The sequence below is a fragment of the Scyliorhinus torazame genome, chromosome 13 (assembly GCF_047496885.1).
Source record: "Scyliorhinus torazame isolate Kashiwa2021f chromosome 13, sScyTor2.1, whole genome shotgun sequence".
NCBI lineage: Eukaryota > Metazoa > Chordata > Chondrichthyes > Carcharhiniformes > Scyliorhinidae > Scyliorhinus > Scyliorhinus torazame.
The window spans coordinates 215,158,460-215,181,003 of NC_092719.1; the positions used below are offsets into that span (position 1 = coordinate 215,158,460).

Sequence of the window (22,544 nt, forward strand, 5' to 3'; positions counted from 1 at the left end):
GAGGTTCAAGGCTTTGGCAGTCTGGAGGAATTTTTGGAGGTTGGCGTCGTGGTCCTGCTGATCGTGGCCGCAGATGGTTACATTGTCGAGGTACGGGAACGTGGCCCGTAACCCATGTTGATCAACCATTCGGTCCATTTCCCGTTGGAAGACCGAGACGCCGTTTGTGACGCCAAAAGGGACCCTTAGGAAGTGGTATAATCGCCCATCTGCCTCGAAGGCTGTGTACTTGCGGTCACTTGGGCGGATGGGGAGCTGATGGTAGGCGGACTTGAGGTCCACGGTGGAGAAGACTTTATACTGGGCAATCCGATTGACCATGTTGGATATGCGGGGGAGAGGGTACGCGTCTAGTTGTGTGTACCTGTTGATGGTCTGGCTATAGTCAATGACCATCCTTTGTTTCTCCCCTGTCTTCACTACTACCACCTGCGCTCTCCAGGGACTATTGCTGGCCTGGATTATGCCCTCCTTTAGTAGCCGCTGGACTTCGGAGCGAATGAAGGTCCGGTCCTGGGCGCTGTACCGTCTGCTCCTAGTGGCGACGGGTTTGCAATCCGGGGTGAGGTTCGCAAACAAGGACGGGGGTTGCACCTTGAGGGTGGCTAGGCCGCAGATAGTGAGTGGGGGTATGGGGCCGCCGAATTTAAACGTAAGGCTCTGTAGGTTACATTGAAAATCTAAGCCCAGCAAGGTGGGGGCACAGAGTTGGGGAAGGACGTTAAGCTTGTAGTTTTTGAATTCCCTCCCCTGTACCGTTAGGGTAACTATGCAGAATCCCTGGATCTGTACGGAGTGGGATCCTGCAGCTAGGCAAATCTTTTGTGCGCTGGGGTAGGTAGTTAAGGAACAGCGTCTTACCGTGTCGGGATGTATAAAACTTTCCGTGCTCCCGGAGTCGACTAGGCAAGGCGTCTCGTGGCCGTTAATTAGGACCGTTGTCGTCGTCGTCTGGAGAGTCCGGGGCCGAGCCTGATCGAGTGTAAACGAAGCGAGCCGTGGTTGTAGTAGTGGGGTGGGGTCCGTTGTTGCCGTCCAAGATGGCGTCGGGGATGGATAAAATGGCCACCCCCATACCTCGCCCGTAGCTGAGGGGTCACAAGATGGCGTCGGGGGTGGACAAAATGGCCGCCCCCATGCGTCGTACAGGTCGGGGGGCGGTCCAAGATGGCGGGGCCCCTCCTCCCCTCGTGGTGGTCGGGACCCAAAATGGCGGCGTCTGCGGGTCGCACATTGAGTGCTGGGGGGTCTGGGGGGCGCTAGGACCGCGCGGAGTTCCTGCATTGCGAGCGCCCTGGCCGCGGGCGCTAGGACCGCGCGGAGTTCCTTGGCTGCGAGCGCCAGGGCCGCGGGCGCTAGGACCGCGCGGAGCTCCCTCGCTGGGGACCGCGGTGTTCGGGGCCAAGGCCGGCGGGTCAGTACTGCGAGCGCTGGGACCGTGAGGAGGTCCCTCGCCGGGGGCGGAGATCGGGGTCCAGGTAAGCTGTATTGCCGGCGGGTCAGGCGTGGGGCGCGGGACGGGGGTGAGGGCCCAGGTCGGCGGCGCTGGCGGGTCAGGCGTGGGGCGCGGGACGGGGGCGAGGGCCCAGGTCGGCGGCTCCGGCGGGTCAGGCGTGGGGCGCGGGACGGGGGCGAGGGCCCAGGTCGGCGGGTCAGGCGTGGGGCGCGGGACGGGGGCGAGGGCCCAGGTCGGCGGGTCAGGCGTGGGGCGCGGGACGGGGGTGAGGGCCCAGGTCGGCGGCGCTGGCGGGTCAGGCGTGGGGCGCGGGACGGGGGCGAGGGCCCAGGTCGGCGGCGCTGGCGGGTCAGGCGTGGGGCGCGGGACGGGGGCGAGGGCCCAGGTCGGCGGCTCCGGCGGGTCGTACATGGGCTGCGGGGAGGGGGGTTGGGGGGGCGTAGGCGGCGTGCAGGGCTCCCAGTTCTCCCGGGGCCGCGGTGGTCAGGACCCAAAATGGCGGCGCCTGGGGGTCGCACATGGCGTGCTGGGGGGGGTTGGGAGGCATAGACTGCCTGTAGGGCTCCTGTTCTCCCGGGACGGCGGCGACCACGCGGGACCGGCACACCACCGCATAGTGGCCCTTTTTCCCGCAGCTTTTGCAGATGGCTGCGCGGGCCGGACAGCGTTGTCGGGGGTGCTTCGCCTGGCCGCAGAAATAACAGCGGGCGCCCCCGGTGCGGCTCGGCGTTTGGACTGCGCAAGCCTGTGGGGTGTCCAGGGGGGGGGGTAGGGGGTTTGCCGCGGCGGGTACGTACGGGGCCCAATGGCCTGCCGCGCGGTCGGGGCCGTAGGCGCGGGTATTACGCGCGGCTACGTCCAGCGAGGCTGCCAGGGCCCGTGCCTCTGAGAGTCCTAGTGACTCTTTTTCTAGAAGTCTTTGGCGGATTTGGGAGGATTGTATACCTGCAACAAAAGCATCGCGCATTAACATGTCCGTGTGTTCGTTTGCGTTCACCGACGGGCAGCTGCAGGCTCGTCCCAAAATCAGCAGCGCGGCGTAGAACTCGTCCATCGATTCTCCGGGAGCTTGCCGTCTCGTCGCGAGCTGGTAGCGAGCGTAGATTTGGTTAACTGGGCGAACGTAGAGACTTCTCAGTGCTGTGAAGGCCGTCTGGAAATCGCGGGTGTCTTCAATGAGGGTGAAAATCTCCGTGCTCACCCTCGAGTGCAGGACCTGCAGTTTTTGTTCATCTGAGACTCGGCCTGTGGTCGATGTGATGTAGGCCTCAAAGCAAGTCTGCCAGTGTTTGAAGGCTGCTGCCGCATTCACTGCGTGGGGGCTGATCCTCAGGCATTCTGGAATGATCCTGAGCTCCATAGTCCTTTTTAGGCACGCTTAATAAATTGTGGCGCACAAAGACTCCGTGAGACAAATAGAGTGAAGTCGATGAGGCTTTATTAAGCGTGTCTGTTCCCCAGCAGCCCGATAGTAAACTGGCATGCGGGGGAAGGCACCGGCGTCTTATACTTCGCCTTCAGGGCGGAGTATGAGGTCAACGGCCAACCAGGACCCGGGATCTGTCAGCCAATGACATTAGGGCTTCCAGTCCCACATGACCCCCAATACATACTACCACATGGGGTTACTGGGTTATAGGGTTATGGGGATAGGGTGGAGGTGTGGGCTTGGGTAGGGTGCTCTTTCCAAGGGCCGGTGCAGACTCGATGGGCCGAATGGCCTCCTTCTGCACTGTAAATTCTATGATTCTATGATCCTACCAGTTATTTTATTCTAACTTTTTTTTGTTGTTGTTTGTTTTGTTTTTTTGTGCGTGTTCCCTACTCTTCTATGTATTCTATTTTGTGTACATAACGGTAAATATACTTTGTTCAGAAACCCAATAAAAAACATTTATAAAAAAAGAGTCTGTCGTCATCGCCCCTCTCGTCTCTTTGAAGTTGTGTGTCTGGTTCCCGAGTCCAGGTCATTTATTATTTCGTTTCAATGGGTCACTTACCAGGGCATGTGCAAGTATGAAAACCTTTAGGTTTGGGTAACGGCTCACAATCATATCAAAGTGCTGCAGGCAATCCCGGACGAATACCCTGAAATCAGACACATGCATGCGTTTGCCATCACTCTGTCCATGGCCAACTGTGGAAGGAGGGAGAAGAAAGAGAATGACTTAGCGGAATTGTACAATCGATTGCAGAGCTCCCTCACAGGCTCCCAGAGGTATTACAGATCAGGGTGGTTGTCAGCTGACCTATCTCAGGTGGGGATGTGGAGGGGGGGTGGGTGGCGAAGAGGGGCAGAGGAGGTCATTGTGCTGAGCCTTTGCATTTTTTTTTAATAAATATTTTATTGAAAATTTTTGGTCAACCAACACAGTACATTGTGCATCCTTTACACAATATTATAACAACACAAATAACAATGACCTATTTTATAAACAAAAAATGAATAAATAATAAATAACAAAAATGAAAACTAACTGCCTTATCACAAGTAACACTCTCCAAAAATATAATTTAACAGTCCAATATATAATTATCTGTCGCAACGACCTATACATATTATACAGTATATACTAACAACACTGAGAGTCCTTCTGGTTCCTCCTCCCCCCCCCCCCCCCCCTCCCCCCGATCCTGGGCTGCTGCTGCTGCCTTCTTTTTTCCATTCCATCTATCTTTCTGCGAGGTATTCGACGAACGGTTGCCACCGCCTGGTGAACCCTTGAGCCGACCCCCTTAGAACGAACTTAATCCGCTCTAGCTTTATAAACCCTGCCATGTCATTTATCCAGGTCTCCACCCCCGGGGGCTTGGCTTCTTTCCACATGAACAATATCCTGCGCCGGGCTACTAGGGACGCAAAGGCCAAAACATCGGCCTCTCTCGCCTCCTGCACTCCCGGCTCTTGTGCAACCCCAAATATAGCCAACCCCCAGCTTGGTTCGACCCGGACCCCTACTACTTTTGAAAGCACCTTTGTCACCCCCATCCAAAACCCCTGTAGTGCCGGGCATGACCAAAACATATGGGTATGATTCGCTGGGCTTCTCGAGCACCTCGCACACCTATCCTCCACCCCAAAAAATTTACTGAGCCGTGCTCCAGTCATATGCGCCCTGTGTAATACCTTAAACTGAATCAGGCTTAGCCTGGCACACGAGGACGACGGGTTTACCCTGCTTAGGGCATCTGCCCACAGCCCCTCCTCGATCTCCTCCCCCAGCTCTTCTTCCCATTTCCCTTTTAGTTCATCTACCATAGTCTCCCCTTCGTCCCTCATTTCCCTATATATATCTGACACCTTACCATCCCCCACCCATGTCTTTGAGATCACTCTGTCCTGCACCTCTTGTGTCGGGAGCTGCGGGAATTCCCTCACCTGTTGCCTCACAAAAGCCCTCAGTTGCATATACCTGAATGCATTCCCTTGGGGCAACCCATATTTCTCGGTCAGCGCTCCCAGACTCGCGAACTTCCCATCCGCAAACAGATCTTTCAGTTGCGTTATTCCTGCTCTTTGCCACATTCCATATCCCCCATCCATTCCCCCCGGGGCAAACCTATGGTTGTTTCTTATCGGGGACCCCCCCAAGGCTCCAGTCTTTCCCCTATGCCGTCTCCACTGTCCCCAAATCTTCAGTGTAGCCACCACCACCGGGCTTGTGGTGTAGTTCCTCGGTGAGAACGGCAATGGGGCTGTCACCATAGCCTGTAGGCTAGTCCCCCTACAGGACGCCCTCTCTAATCTCTTCCACGCCGCTCCCTCCTCCTCTCCCATCCACTTACTCACAATTGAAATATTAGCGGCCCAATAATACTCACTTAGGCTCGGTAGTGCCAGCCCCCCCTATCCCTGCTACGCTGTAAGAATCCCTTCCTCACCCTCGGGGTCTTCCCGGCCCACACAACGCTATCGCCAGGGGCTCAATCGCCAGTGCAAACAATAATGGGGACAGAGGGCATCCCTGCCTTGTCCCTCTATGGAGCCGAAAATATGCAGATCCCCCTCCATTCGTGACCACGCTCGCCATCGGGGCCCTATACAACAGCTGCACCCATCTAACATACCCCTCTCTAAAACCAAATCTCCTCAACACCTCCCACAAATAATTCCACTCCACTCTATCAAATGCTTTCTCGGCATCCATCGCCACTACTATCTCCGTTTCCCCCTCTGGTGGGGCCATCATCATTACCCCTAACAGCCTCCGTATATTCGTGTTCAGCTGTCTCCCCTTCACAAACCCAGTTTGGTCCTCGTGGACCACCCCCGGGACACATTCCTCTATTCTCATTGCCATTACCTTGGCCAGGATCTTGGCATCTACATTTAGGAGGGAAATAGGTCTATAGGACCCGCATTGTAGCGGGTCCTTTTCCTTCTTTAAGAGAAGCGATATCGTTGCTTCAGACATAGTCGGGGGCAGTTGTCCCCTTTCCTTTGCCTCATTAAAGGTCCTCGTCAATACCGGGGCGAGCAAGTCCACATATTTTCTATAGAATTCGACTGGGAATCCATCCGGTCCCGGGGCCTTTCCCGCCTGCATGCTCCTAATTCCTTTCACCACTTCTTCTACCTCGATCTGTACTCCCAGTCCCACCCTTTCCTGCTCTTTCACCTTGGGAAATTCCAGCCGATCCAAGAAGCCCATCATTCTCTCCCTCCCATCCGGGGGTTGAGCTTCATATAATTTTTTATAAAATGTCTTGAACACTCCATTCACTCTCTCCGCTCCCCGCTCCATCTCTCCTTCCTCATCCCTCACTCCCCCTATTTCCCTCGCTGCTCTCCTTTTCCTCAATTGGTGTGCCAGCAACCTGCTCGCCTTCTCCCCATATTCGTACTGTACACCCTGTGCCTTCCTCCATTGTGCCTCTGCAGTGCCCGTAGTCAGCAAGTCAAATTCTACATGTAGCCTTTGCCTTTCCCTGTACAGTCCCTCCTCCGGTGCTTCCGCATATTGTCTGTCCATCCTCAAAAGTTCTTGCAGCAACCACTCCCGTTCCTTACTCTCCTGCTTCCCTTTATGTGCCCTTATTGATATCAGCTCCCCTCTAACCACCGCCTTCAGCGCCTCCCAGACCACTCCCACCTGGACCTCCCCATTATCATTGAGTTCCAAGTACTTTTCAATGCACCCCCTCACCCTTAGACACACCCCCTCATCTGCCATTAGTCCCATGTCCATTCTCCAGGGTGGGCACCCTCCTGTTTCCTCCCCTATCTCCAAGTCTACCCAGTGTGGAGCGTGATCCGAAATGGCTATAGCCGTATATTCCGTTCCCCTCACCTTCGGGATCAACGCCCTTCCCAGCACAAAAAAGTCTATTCGCGAGTAGACTTTATGGACATAGGAGAAAAACGAGAACTCCTTACTCCTAGGTCTGCTAAATCTCCACGGGTCTACACCTCCCATCTGCTCCATAAAATCTTTAAGTACCTTGGCTGCTGCCGGCCTCCTTCCAGTCCTGGACTTCGACCTATCCAGCCCTGGTTCCAACACCGTATTAAAATCTCCCCCCATTATCAGCTTTCCCATCTCTAGGTCCGGAATGCGTCCTAGCATCCGCCTCATAAAATTGGCATCATCCCAGTTCGGGGCATATACGTTTACCAAAACCACCGTCTACCCCTGTAGTTTGCCACTCACCATCACGTATCTGCCCCCGTTATCCGCCACTATAGTCTTTGCCTCGAACATTACCCGCTTCCCCACTAATATAGCCACCCCCCTGTTTTTCGCATCTAGCCCCGAATGGAACACCTGCCCCACCCATCCTTTGCGTAGCCTAACCTGGTCTATCAGTTTCAGGTGCGTTTCCTGTAACATAACCACATCTGCCTTAAGTTTCTTAAGGTGTGCGAATACCCGTGCCCTCTTTATCGGCCCGTTCAACCCTCTCACGTTCCACGTGATCAGCCGGGTTGGGGGGCTTCCTACCCCGCCCCCCTTGTCGATTAGCCATCCCCTTTTTCCAGCTCCTCACCCGGTTCCCACGCAGCTGTATCTCCCCCAGGCGGTGCCCCCCCGCCCATCCCCTCCCATACCAGCTCCCCCCTCTCCCCAGCAGCAGCAACCCAGTAATTCCCCCCTCCCACCGCCCCCCCCGCTAGATCCCCCGCTAGCGTAATTACTCCCCCCATGTTGCTCCCAGAAGTCAGCAAACTCTGGCCGACCTCGGCTTCCCCCGTGACCTCGGCTCGCACCGTGCGACGCCCCCTCCTTCCTGCTTCTCTATACCCGCCATGATTATCATAGCGCGGGAACCAAGCCCGCGCTTCTCCCTTGGCCCCGCATCCAATGGCCAACGCCCCATCTCCTCCACCTCCCCTCCTCCCCCCATCACCACCTGTGGAAGAGAGAAAAGTTACCACATCGCAGGATTAGTACATAAAACTCCTCTTTCCCCCCTTTTTAACCCCCCTCTTCGCCCCCCACATTCGCCCCACCACTTTGTTCAAATGTTCTTTTTAATAACCCGCTCATTCCAGTTTTTCTTCCACAATAAAAGTCCACGCTTCATCCGCCGTCTCAAAGTAGTGGTGCCTCCCTCGATATGTGACCCACAGTCTTGCTGGTTGCAGCATTCCAAATTTTATCTTCTTTTTATGAAGCACTGCCTTGGCCCGATTAAAGCTCGCCCTCCTTCTCTTCACCTCCGCACTCCAGTCTTGATAAACGCGGATCACCGCGTTCTCCCATTTACTGCTCCGAGTTTTCTTTGCCCATCTAAGGACCATTTCTCTATCCTTAAAACGGAGGAATCTCACCACTATGGCTCTGGGAATTTCTCCTGCTCTCGGTCCTCGCGCCATCACTCGGTATGCTCCCTCCACCTCCAACGGACCCGCCGGGGCCTCCACTCCCATTAACGAGTGCAGCATCGTGCTCACATATGCCCCGACGTCCGCTCCCTCCGCACCTTCAGGAAGACCAAGAATCCTCAGGTTGTTCCTCCTTGCGTTGTTCTCCAGTGCCTCCAACCTTTCCACACATTGTTTCTGATGTGCCTCCTGCGTCTCCGTCTTCACCACCAGGCCCTGTATATCGTCCTCATTCTCGGCTGCCTTTGCCTTCACGACCCGAAGCTCCCGCTCCTGGGTCTTTTGTTCCTCCTTTAGCCCTTCGATCGCCTGTAGTATCGGGGCCAACAGCTCCTTCTTCATTTCCTTTTTGAGCTCTTCCACACAGCATTTCAAGGACTCTTGTTGTTCAGGGCCCCATGTTAAACTGCCACCTTCCGACGCCATCTTGGTTTTTGCTTGCCTTCCTTGCCGCTGCTCTAAAGGATCCACCGCAATCCGGCCACTTTCTCCTCCTTTTTCCATCCGTATCCAGGGGGGATTCCCTTCTGGTTTACCGCACAGTGTTTTTAGCCATCAAAATTGCCGTTGGGGCTCCTATCAAGAGCCCAAAAGTCCGTTTCACCGGGAGCTGCCGAAACGTGCGACTCAGCTGGTCATCGCCGCACCCGGAAGTCCGAGCCTTTGCATTTTAACGTGGGTGAAGCAATCGGCTACAGTCATCTCTCCTTATCACTCAGTATTTTCCCACTGAAAGTGGGAGTGTGCAGAAATTGGGAGGATAAATCCGTGCTTTTACAGCGCTTCACAATATTAAAAAAAACCTCATAGAATCCCTACGATGCAGGAGGAGGCCATTCGGCCCATCGGGTCTGCACCAACCCTCCAAAAGAATACCCGCTCCCCGCCCTAGCCCCGTAACCCCAACTAACCTGCGCATTTTCAGACACTAAGGGGCAATTTTATCACAGCCAATCCACCGAACCTGCACATCTTTGGGCTGTGGAGGGAAACCGGAGCACCCGGAAGAAACCCACGCAGACACAGAGAGAACGTGCAGACTCCACACAGTCTCCCGAGGTCGGAATTGAACCCGGGTCCCTGAAGCTGTGAGGCAGCAGTGCTAACCACTGTGCCACCGTGCCGCGCTCTCAAATGCTTCACAGAGGACTCAAATCAAATTGTAAGGGGGGTGGGAGCAGATTCAATATGAACTTTGTTTTAAGAGGCCACAAAGAAGTCCACACCGTGTAGTTCAAAGAAACGCAAGTTACAATAATTATAATGTACATCACACAATAGATTCCAACTGGGTCTGCAGTGCCAGTGCTTAACTGGCCGGCTTTATATACCCTACAGCTAGACATTGTTTAGAGATCCCCCTCCCCTTAACGGTGGAACTCCTATTCTGCAAAGTTCACGGGGATGTTAATTGTTCCCACCCTGCAAGGTACTTGCAGGTTAGAACATCCCACCCCAGCAAAGTCCGGAGCATCCTCTGATGTCTGTGGGGGAGAAGGGCGCCGGACTCTCTTTGCGCCTGGATCGGATGTCGCGCATCCGAAACGCCAGATTGGGCAGTGTGAATCTGGAAGTGAATCTCCTCTGGTGGCTGCTGTACTATTGACCACCCCCCCCCCCCCCCCCCCCCCCCCACCCCCACCGCCCCCCACCTCCCACCCATTGGAAATTTCCGATGTTCGAGTTTCCATCTGTGAATTGATGTCCACGGCCTCAATCATCTCGCCGTCCTGACCTCCTTGGGGTCCCGTTTTGGGCTGCTCTGGTATCAGAAGCAGCTGGGTGAGGACATTGCGGTCACGAGGAAGCTGCCGAAGAAGCAGTCGTCTGGACCGAATATGATCAAGGTACTTCGCCCGTGGACTTGTACTTGATTGGAAGCCGGACGTGTCTGGCGGAGGACGGGTCCCGGAGAGCAACTGGGAAGCAAAGTTTCGAATATGTACCAAATCGGCTGTTACAAAACGTCGAGGTGGTCGACACTGAACAGGTCCTTGCAGCTCCTGGTTGCGGCGCACTTTCACATCTACATCCGGGAAAATCATACTAAGGCGGGTTCGAAGACTTCGCCCATCACTATTTCAGCCGGGGCCACCCCAGTCACGGTGTGCAGAGTGATCCTGTAGCAAAACAAGGAAACTGAAGACTGCTTCTTGAGGCCTATTTTGAACGTCTGTACCACCCATTCCGTTAAACCATTAGAATTCGAGCGGTACAGAGCGGTATGAATGCGCCACACCCCATTCACCTTCAAAAACCCCAAGAACTCCTCACTCGTGAAAGGGTTCCCTGTTGTCTGTAACAAGCACTTCCGGGATGCCGTGAGTGCAAAACGACGAACACAGTTTTTCGATGGTCGCCCGGGAGGTGGTCGCCGCCACCTTGTGGACCTCCAGCCACTTTGAATGGGCATCAATTAAGAGAAGGAACATCGAACCCCGAAATGGGCTGTCAAAGTCAGCATGCAACGGTGCCCATGGCTGTCTCGAGCGAAGGGGTTCAGCTGCTGGTACTTTCTGGTGCTCCTGACAGACGGAGCATTGCTGGGCCATCTTCTCAATGTCCGCATCCAGGCCCGGCCACCGGACGTAACCGCGCGACATCTTCATTGTGGACACCCCTGGATGTCCATTGTGGAGGTCCTTCAATATCAATTCCTGGTCTTTATCAGGAATGACGATACAAGTACCCCATAGCATACCGTCCTCCATACTACATTCACACAGTTTGGACAAAAACGCCTGTACATCGTCTGGTAGCTGTCAATGGTGACCTCCACATAACACAATGTGTCAATCCTTTGCGAGAACTGTCTGAGCCCACTCAATGATCCGAGATGCCGTGACTGGCAAAGAATCCATGAAGTATAGAGTGCCGACCACTTTGTCTGCCCTGGGGACAATGTGGGGCTAGTTGGCAAACGGCTACAGTGTGTCGGCTTCACCGATTTCACAAAACATACTGGCCTGATGATACCCAGATTTTCTAGTCGACTGTGTTAATGCACAGGGGACTGGGCATGCCCGCAAATACCGAGCTTGGGCTCCCGAGTCGACAGGAACTCGAGCTATGGCCCCTTTCATCTTCCCCAGTCCGGGTTGAAATACTTTGGGGTACTTACCCAACACTTAGCTTAAACCTCCGGGTCCCATCTGGAGGATGCGTTGCCAAGTTAGTTGCAAATGGCGCAACCAATCATGGCTCAACAAGCTGGAGCCCTTGCCCCCTGGCCACAATAAGCAGGAGAATTGGAAATATATTTGAAAAGGAAACATTTGTCGGGGAGTGGGGAAAGAGCTGTGGGGTTGGGTAGAGCTGGCGGGTTGGTCTCCTGGTCTGTTGTCTGATCCTTTACGATTGGGGTGTATCGGTGGTCGTGGGGGGGGCGGGTTACAGTGGACACAAAATTGAGCATCTCATTCCCTTCAGAGACGTCCTTATAAAAGGGATTAATTAGTTTGGATCCTGTGATCTGAACCATCATTAACTTGGAACCGAGAGTCTGAGAAAGTTATGCACAAGTTGGCAGGAAGAATGTTACTGGGGCAAAAATAGGCTACAACTGCCAAATTAGGACTTAAATCGGGTTTTTTTAAAAAGTCTTTTGTTTAACCTGAAATGAGTGGGGCCCAGGGAAAGATTAAACTTGGAACGTGATGTTTTTCACTCAGAAAGTGTGACAAGCAGTTCAAATTTGCAAAACCAAATACATCGTCCACAAGAGCAATTTTCATCCATTCAGAAGACATGTGCAATCAAAATTTTGATTAAAGTGCCAAAGAACAAAGATGGAGATTGTTTGACGCAGCGAGTTGTTGTGATCTGGGAGGCGCTGCCTGAAAGGGCAATGGAAACAGATTCAACAGTAGCTTTCTAAAAAAAATCAGACACATATTTGAAAGGGAAAGAATTACTGGTTTTGGGACCAGAGTGAGTGAGTGATTGCTAATTGCTCTCTGCTCCCAGTTCTCACGTCTCCCTGAGTTCAGTGCTACCTTTATGACAGGCACTTTGCAGACACGACAAACTCAGTTCATTTCAGTTCTTCGGAAACTCTTTTTGTCGAAGGGCCCCTTTTCAAATGGATTAGTGACAACAGAATTTCACCTGAACTCTAATATGACACAATACGAAATGCCGGGCTGGAAGAGAGGCCGGACTTCCGCGTCCTCGTTCGTGGCTGGGATCTTCCCGGGCCGCTGGAGTGAATTGGGTTTTGGCTGGAATGCCAAACTCTCCGCTCTCGCTCGCTACGGGTACCAGAACAGACGAGCCTGGAGACTCTCGCCCTCAGAGCTTTTTGTGATGCGTTTAAGGGAGCCGTCCTTCATATTGTAGGAGCATTTCCAAGGACTGAGTATTGAGCTAGCTTTTACGTGGGGTTCCTCCCACTTAGTTATAGCTCAGCTGAACACACAGACATGCAGACTCATCACCTCCAGTTAAGATGGCTTTATTTTTCCAAGCTTGGTCCACGTACGTGGGAGAGTGATTTGGATAAATGCCAAAACTGCTCTGCTTGAGACTGGTGCAGAAGCCCTAATTGTACAGTTTTCCAAAAATCAATAGCCCACCCCAGTTGGACTTGATCCAACCCTTGGCCTTGGAGCTGTCAATTTTATATTGACCAGTGAAATTTACTTTAAGCAACATGATGATTGTGATCAGCTCATGATTTAACCCCATCCTGCCACCTGTTGTTTACCAGGATACTGCATCTATTATGAAGTTGTTTTCTGACATTCTCATCTTACCAGTCAGTTCCTGCCCACCTCATAGTTCAACCAGTGGCAGGATGCGGAAGTTGGTTCCTCTTTACACCATGCATTGTCTGAGACAGGATATTGGGGGCATTGATAATAACTGTTTACTGAGCTGACTGTTATTGATGACCACACTATTTCTGCCTAATTCTGTTTCTCTTAAAAACATGGGCAACTTAGCTAGCTTAAATCCCATCATGCATTGTGGCCACTGCTTTTAGCAAGAGCTTGAATGCTTGTTACTACTATGTCCTAAAAATACATGTTTAATAGTTAATAATGATTACTGGGTATACTTTCTATGATTCGTCTCAATCTTCAATGAACTAATCTTATGTAGAACTATTCCAGTGTTATCTGAGCTATTCGGTTTTAAGGGGTCTCATGTCCGCATCCCAGCTCTTACACCCAGCTCATTCTGTACCTGTGGCAGCCTCACTCCATTCCCATCTCCCTGCTCACAATTATGGACCCCCCTCACCTCTGCAAAGCCTCAAGGACCCCCCAAGGGTCCGTGAACCCCAGTTGGGGAACCACAGCACTGCTTCCCTTTCTTTACCCCTCTCCTTAGACAGTTTCACCTTCCCTGTTTTCAAGCTATTGAACCATTACCCGTTCCAACCTGTCCCCGACTGTGACCCCCGGTTGATGGAGCTCCTCATCTCCCTCAGTCTGCTCTTTGTTCTTCAAACATCACTTTGTTAACAAAATCCAAAGGCTTTCAAAAACCCTTGTTAGCACCGCCTAATCTTGTGGTCTGAATGCTGTATTGCTCTGGCTGTTATTCTGCACCCAGGATCTTTCATAGAACCATAGAATTTACAGTGCAGAAGGAGGCCACCCGGCCCATCGAGTCTGCACCGGCCCTTGGAAAGAGCACCCTACTTAAACCCACTCCTCCACCCTAGCCCCATAACCCAGTAACCCCACTTAACCTTTTTCGACACTAAGGGCAATTTAGCGTGGCCAATCCACCTAACCCGCACGTCTTTGGACTGTGGGAAGAAACCAGAGCACCCGGAGGAAACCCACGCAGACACGGGGAGGACGTGCAGACTCCGCACAGACAGTGACCAAAGCCAGGAATCGAACCTGGGACCCTGGCGCTGTGAAGCAACTGTGCTAACCACTGTGCTAGCTATGCTACCGTGCTTCATCTCTCAAACAGCAGCCTCCTTCTAACTAGGACTATGACCCAATTCAATTAGATATTTTTTCCTTTAAATATTTGTCGATTGCTTTCTGAAGTCTCTGTGAGAATCTTTTGGCATTTCACACCCCGTGTTTGGCCGTGAAATTGGTGCGAACACAGAAATCAAATGAAAACAAGTATTTTCCAGCTCTATCTATGTACATATTAGACATTAGCATAGGGCACACAGTCAAAAATACATTGGCCAGATATATGATCCCTCTCACATTAACCCCTCGAAGTAGTATCCACTTTAGGAGTGGGTAATTTAAAGTTCTCTTACTTTAAAAATATTTAATTCTTAACTTTCGTAATTTTTAATGGGAGGATTGATGCTGGAAAGCAGATTCTCATATTGGACACATTTACCTCTCCCTCTCTCTCACACACACACACACGCACCTCTCTCTCACACACACCTCTCTCTCTCACACACACCTCTCTCTCTCACACACACACCTCTCTCTCCCTCTATTTCTCACCCACAAACACTCCCTCTCTCTCTCACACACACCTCTCTCTCGCACACACTCCCTCTCTCTCTCACACACACCTCTCTCTCTCACACACACCTCTATCTCACACACACACCTCTCTCTCACACACACCTCTCTCTCTCACACACACCTCTATCTCACACACACCTCTATCTCACACACACCTCTATCTCACACACACACCTCTATCTCACACACACACACCTCTCTCTCTCACACACACACCTCTCTCTCACACACACACCTCTCTCTCACACACACCTCGCTCTCTCACACACACCTCTCTCTCACACACACCTCTCTCTCACACACCTCTCTCTCACACACACACACCTCTCTCACACACACACACACCTCTCTCTCCCTCTATTTCTCACCCACAAACACTCCCTCTCTCTCTCACACACACCTCTCTCTCTCACACACTCCCTCTCTCTCTCACACACACCTCTCTCTCACACACACACACCTCTCTCTCTCACACACACACACCTCTCTCACACACACACCTCTCTCTCTCACACACACCTCTCTCTCTCACACACACACACCTCTCTCTCTCACACACACCTCTCTCTCTCACACACACCTCTCTCTCACACACACCTCTCTCTCTCACACACACACACCTCTCTCACACACACACACACCTCTCTCTCCCTCTATTTCTCACCCACAAACACTCCCTCTCTCTCTCACACACACCTCTCTCTCTCACACACTCCCTCTCTCTCTCACACACACCTCTCTCTCTCACACACACACACCTCTCTCTCTCACACACACACACCTCTCTCACACACACACACACCTCTCTCTCCCTCTATTTCTCACCCACAAACACTCCCTCTCTCTCTCACACACATCTCTCTCTCTCACACACTCCCTCTCTCTCTCACACACACCTCTCTCTCTCACACACACACACCTCTCTCTCTCACACACACACACCTCTCACACACACACACACCTCTCTCTCTCACACACACCTCTCTCTCTCACACACACACACCTCTCTCTCTCACACACACACCTCTCTCTCTCACACACACCTCTATCTCACACACACACCTCTCTCTCACACACTCCCTCTCTCTCTCACACACACCTCTATCTCACACACACACACCTCTCTCTCACACACACACACCTCTCTCTCCCTCTATTTCTCACCCACAAACACTCCTCTCTCTCTCACACACACCTCTCTCTCTCACACACACACACTTCTCTCTCACACACACACACCTCTCTCTCACACACACACACCTTTATCTCACACACACACCTCTCTCTCACACACACCTCTCTCTCTCACACACACACACACCCCTCTCTCTCACACACACCTCTATCTCACACACACACACCTCTCTCTCTCACACACACACCTCTCTCTCCCTCTATTTCTCACACACAAACACTCCCTCTCTCTCTCACGCACACTCACTCTCTCACACATATTCACTCTCTCACACACTCCCTCTCTTTCTCACACACACCTCTCTCTCTCACACACACCTCTCTCTCACACACACCTCTATCTCACACACACACCTCTCTCTCTCACACACACACCTCTCTCTCACACACACACCTCTCTCTCCCTCTATTTCTCACACACAAACACTCCCTCTCTCTCTCACGCACACCTCTCTCTCACACACACCTCTATCTCACACACACACCTCTCTCTCTCACACACAGACCTCTCTCTCACACACACACCTCTCTCTCCCTCTATTTCTCACACACAAACACTCCCTCTCTCTCTCACGCACACTCACTCTCTCACACACTCACTCCCTCTCTCGCACACACTCACTCTCTCTCACACGCACTCATCTCTCTCACACACAGAAGCACTCCCTCTCTCTCACGCACTCACCCCTCTCTCACACACTCACTCCCTCGCTCACACACGCTCACTCCGTCTCCCACACATATCTGCCCCTCTTTCTCTCACCTGCTTGGCCCTCACACATGGCTACTGTCATGATATTCAAACACACATCATAACACATACATCATGATAGACAGACCAACAGACCAATCAGCACACATAACACGACAGCCAATCACAGACAAGAGCAGACACAGTATAAGACAAGAAACACGACACCTAGTGGCCAGTCCATCTGGAGACAGGACAAGGCCAGGACCTCATTAACAAGACACTCACACTGTCACCACGTGCGGAGTACCAAGTCAGATGTGTAAATAACTAGTTGGAATAAAACTGCGTTGTACCAATCGCAACCGTGTTGGTTTGTCTGTACCTCAGAGCACCCAACACCACATGGTACCAGTGAGTGAATCGATACTTACCGGCAAATCTGCTATCCTGAGCCATGGACACCCACAACAAACCGCAGCCGTTGCAAGTCGCTGGGAACCTGGGCACCAATTGGAAGCTCGTCAAGCAGCGATTCGAACTGTTCATGCGAGCCAACGAAAAACAGGGTGCCTCGGACGAAACAAAGATTGCCATGCTCCTCACTACCGCAGGTCAGCACGCCATCAATGTATACAAATCCTTGGTGTTCGCGGAAGGCGAGAACAAATCTAAATATGACACGGTCCTCCTCAAGCTCGACCAGCACTTCAACGTTGTGGTCAATGAAAGCTTTGAGAGGCATATCTTTCAGCGGCGCCTACAAGGTAAGGATGGGCTCTTTCAGCCCTTCCTGACGCACCTCCGCATACTCGCGCAGTCCTGCGGTTACGGCACCACCTCAGAGTCCATGATCTGGAACCAGATCGTTTTTGGCGTTGCCTCCAGGGGCCTACGCCAGCAGCTTCTAAAAATTAAAGGCCTGACCTTAGCATCTGCAGTTGAAGCCTGTGTCCTGCATGAAAATGCGACCAGCCGCTATGCCCAATTTCAGGCGACCAAATCGGCTCCGAGGGGGTCCCAAGCGATCGAATCGGCAAGCCAGGCCACCCACGAGGCCGAACGCATCCAGGCAATCGAGTTTCTCCCGGCCCGCGGCCCGGTCGAGGGCGGCCATTTCGCACGCTTTTTGAGGCCTCCAGCGTTTGTGCGCGCCAAAACCTATGGCAACACTGAGGGACGTGCTGCGCAGGCGCGCCCCCGACGCAAGACCGAACTGCGCATGCGCAGTGGCGTAACGAACGCCATGACGTCATGACGTGCGGCAACTGTGGAGCTGCACATTTAAAAGGGCAATGTCCTGCAAATACCCGACAATGCCTACGCTGTGGCAAGATGGGCCACTACGCTGCCTACTGTCGAGCGGCTCAACCTGTGGATCTTCCACATCTCCGACAACCTCGCAGACACGTGCGGACCATTCAGCCTCCACATCAGGACATCCAAACCGACGACACAGATGACCAAGACGCCTTCCGGGTTGCGGTCATTGATGGGAACCGGGTCAACACCATCAATCCGGCCGATGAATGGAGTGCCACCCTGACGGTCAACCGATCGCCGATCACTTTCCGCCTGGACACTGGCGCCTCCGCCAACCTCATAGCATGGTCAGCATTCTATGCCATGAAGGTCAGACCACCAATCCAGCCATCCCGGTGCAAGATGGTCGACTACAATGGGAACGTTATCCCGGCCATGGGATCCTGCCAGCTCCAGGTGACACACAAAACACACACGGCCACACTCTCGTTCGAGATAGTTGGCACATCGAAGGACTCCCTGCTGGGCGCACAGGCATGTAAGGCTCTCCACCTTGTGCAACGAATTCTCTCTCTCTCTCCAGACGGCACGTCTGACTTCCCGGATGCAGAGTTCAACGCACAGCTCCAATCGCTCCTCGCCCACAACCAGGAGGCATTCGAAGGCATGGGAACACTGCCATACACCTACCGAATTCGCCTCAAACCGGATGCCATTCCGGTCGTTCACGCACCTCGCAGGGTTCCTGCGCCACTTAAAGACCGCCTCAAGCTGCAGCTGCAGGATCTCCAGGACCAAGGGGTCCTATCCAGGGTCACGGAGCCCACGCCATGGGTCAACTCCATGGTGTGTGTCAAGAAGCCCTCTGGCGAGCTCCGCATCTGTATAGACCCCAAAGACCTCAATAATAACATTATGCGGGAACATTATCCCATACCCAAATGGAAGGAGATCACCAGTGAAATGGCCCAAGCGAAGATATTCACGAAACTGGATGCTTCTAAAGGATTTTGGCAGATCCAACTGGATCCGTCCAGCCGAAAGCTATGTACCTTCAACACCCCTTTCGGCAGATTCTGCTACAACCGGATGCCATTTGGCATCATCTCGGCATCCAAGGTCTTCCACAGAATCATGGAGCAGATGATGGAAGGCATCGAAGGGGTGCGCGTATATGTGGACGATGTCATCATCTGCTCCACCACACCGCAGGAGCACATACATCGTCTCCAACGCGTTTCTGCCCGCATACGGGAAAATGGCCTGCGCCTTTGGCCAGACCGAATTGAAGTTCCTGGGGGACCATATCTCCCAGTCAGGGGTCCGTCCGGATGCAGACAAGGTGAGCACCATCACAGCCATGCAGCAGCCGGCCGACAAGAAGGCTGTCCTACGCTTCCTTGGCATGGTCAACTTCCTAGGGAAATTCATTCCCAACCTTGCCTCCCACACGACGACTCTGCGCCACCTCGTCAAAAAATCTACAGAGTTCCAGTGGCAACATACACACCAGCTGGAATGGGAGGAGCTCAAACGCAAACTCACCACGGCACCAGTGTTGGCGTTCTTCGACACGTCTCGTCCCACCAAAATCTCAACTGATGCCAGCCAATCCGGCATTGGAGCAGTGCTCCTGCAGAGGGATGACACGTCGTCATGGGCCCCATCGCGGGCCATGACCCCCACAGAGCAGCGCTACACGCAGATCGAAAAAGAATGCCTGGGCTTGCTAACCGGTTTAGACAAGTTCCACGATTACGTCTATGGTCTTCCACGGTTCATGGTCGAAACTGACCACCGCCCCCTGGTCAGCATAATAAACAAGGACCTGAACGAGATGACCCCTCGCCTCCAGTGCATCCTACTTAAACTCAGGAGGTACGACTTCCAACTGGTCTACACTCCAGGGAAGGACCTCATCGTGGCGGATGCCCTATCCAGAGCAGTGAGCACGCCACCAGATGGGGAGGGGTTCGTATGTCAGGTCGAGGCACAGGTGGCCTTGACAGCGGCAAATCTGCCGGCTGACGACTCCAGTCTGGCCCGCATCCGCCGAGAGACAGCGGCCGACCCCCTTTTACAGCGCCACATGATGGGAGGATGGCTCAAATGGCTCAAAGGGCAGTGCCCGCAGTTCTATAATGTACGAGACGACCTAGCCATCATTGATGGGATCCTTCTGAAGCTGGACCGGATTGTGATTCCGCACAGTATGCGCCAGCTAGTTCTCGATCAAATACACAAAGGTCACTTGGGGGTCGAGAAGTGCAGACGGAGGGCCCGAGAGGCGGTATACTGGCCGGGCATCAGTGACGATATTGCCAACCTGGTGATCAACTGTACAACCTGCCAAAGGTTTCAGCCGGCGCAACCTCCTGAGACGCTTCTGTCCCGTGAGCTGGTGACGTCCCCCTGGGCGAAGGTGGGTGTCGACCTATTTCACGCGCTTGGCATGGACTATGTTATCATAGTGGACTACTTCTCCAATTACCCAGAAGACATACGCCTGCACGATCTGACGTCGTCTGCTGTCATCAGGGCCTGCGAAGACACCTTTGCTCGCCACGGCATTCCAATGACTGTCATGTCGGACAATGGGCCCTGTTTTGCCAGCCATGAATGGTCGTCCTTTGCGGCTTCGTACGGCTTCACACACGTGACGTCCAGCCCTCTGCATCCCCAGTCCAATGGGAAGGCGGAGAAGGGCGTTCACATTGCCAAGCGGCTCCTCTGCAAGGCTGCTGCCGCCGGATCGGACTTCTACCTCGCCCTGCTGGCCTATCGCTCGGCCCCACTAGCCACGGGTCTCTCGCCAGCACAGCTGCTGATGGGTCACGCCCTCAGAACCACTGTGCCTTCCATCCTGGCACCAACAATAGACCATGCTCCGGTACTGCATAGGATGCAACTGCAGCGCGATCGCCAGAAGAGATTGTACGACACAAGGGCAACTGATCTTCCCTCCCTGGCCCCTGGAGACAACGTCCGCATTCACCTACCAGACGGTGGCTGGTCAGCACCTGCCGAAGTTCTCCGACGCGTGGCTCCCCACTCGTTCCTGGTACGCATGCCGGATGGATCCGTGCGTAGGCGCAACGCCGAGCCCTTCGCCTACTTCCACACTCGCAACGGAACCATACACAGACGCCGTGTCCTCCACTGGTTCCTGATAGTGACTTCGTGGAGCTGCCATATACCATGCCCCTTCTGTCGCCGCCCGTGGCCAGGCTCGCACCTCAGCCGGTGGTTCTCGACCCACCCTTGAGGCGGTCAACCCAAATTCGTCGCCCACCTACTAGACTGGACTTATGAGACTGTTCACACGTCACATTTTAGCAACTACTGTATTGTAACATGTCACTGTTTTATCGTTCCAGGCCTCGTTTGATCGGTCCAAATTTCAACGTTCTTCTTCTTTTGCTATGGTACAACCTCGTTAGCATGTCACACCTGACATCGCCCCTTGTATATAGTTACGCCACATATACATGCTGTAAATATCACGCACACACACCTTTAGCTGCACTCAGGACACATTTATATTTATAACCACGTAGGCACATAATCTTGTAAAAAAGGGGGGGATGTCATGATATTCAAACACACATCACAACACACACATCATGATAGACAGACCAACAGACCAATCAGCACGCATAACACGACAGCCAATCACAGACAAGAGCAGACACAGTATAAGACAAGAAACACGACACCTAGTGGCCAGTCCATCTGGAGACAGGACAACGCCAGGACCTCATTAACAAGACACTCATACAGTCACCACGGGCTGAGTACCATGTCAGATGTGTAAATAACTAGTTGGAATAAAACTGCGTTGTACCAATCGCAACCGTGTTGGTTTGTCTGTACCTCAGAGCACCCAACACCACAGCTACGAGGCCCGCCCTGGACATCCCCCCACACCAAGGGCCTTGCTGGTTAGCCCTTCACTCTGAGGCTCGCTCTGGACAACCCCCCACGCCCCTTCCCCCCCCCCCCCCGACCCTGCTCCCCACCTCATGATCCAGCATCCGCTCCGAGTTCCATTCTGAGGCCCTCTCTGCGCGTCACTCCGCTCTCCATGCTCGTCCAATCAGAGGCTGGTCACCCCTGAGACGAACTCTCCCCTTACATCAGCAGTGGAAATCCGGACATCCTTTGTCATCTATGCCCATTGGGGTTGGTTGTAGTATTGGAATCCCTGCTAGATTCTTAGTTGAACTCTCTGCTCTGATGTCAACTGGTGCCATTTTAACCTCTGTGTTGCTGCATATAGTTGTGCATTGTGAAACTAAAAGAAAGAGTTGCATTTATACAGCATCTTTCACGATCACCAGACGCCTCACTGCCCTTCTGGAGTATTTGTGAAGTGTAGTCATTGTTATAGCGTCAGGAACAGCAGCCAATTTGTGCACAGCAAGATCCCACAAATAGCAATGTGAACGACCAGATTAACGACCAGAACGACGTGATGTTGGCTTGGGGACAAGCATTGGTTAGGCTACCAGGCAGAAAGTAGGAAATAGGAATAGGAGAGTAGGCCAATCGGCCCCTTGAGCCTGTTCTACAATTCATCTTGTTCGTGGCTTATCTTTTATCTCCAAGCCATTTTCCCCTGAATACCTTTATCGATCTCTGTCTTGAACATGC

At 53.1% G+C, this 22,544-nt stretch overlaps 1 protein-coding gene across 4 annotated transcripts in view; it reads right to left on the reverse strand.

Annotated features, from left to right (window-relative positions):
• The window catches only part of LOC140388613 (monoglyceride lipase-like), a 160,807-nt gene that overhangs the window by 38,811 nt on the left and 99,452 nt on the right, over positions 1-22,544 (reverse strand). For all 4 annotated transcript variants that reach the window (XM_072473054.1, XM_072473055.1, XM_072473053.1 and 1 more), the window contains exon 3: positions 3,457-3,593. In XM_072473054.1, coding sequence (XP_072329155.1) covers positions 3,457-3,593 — 137 coding nt within the window. The remainder of the gene's footprint in view (positions 1-3,456; positions 3,594-22,544) is intronic.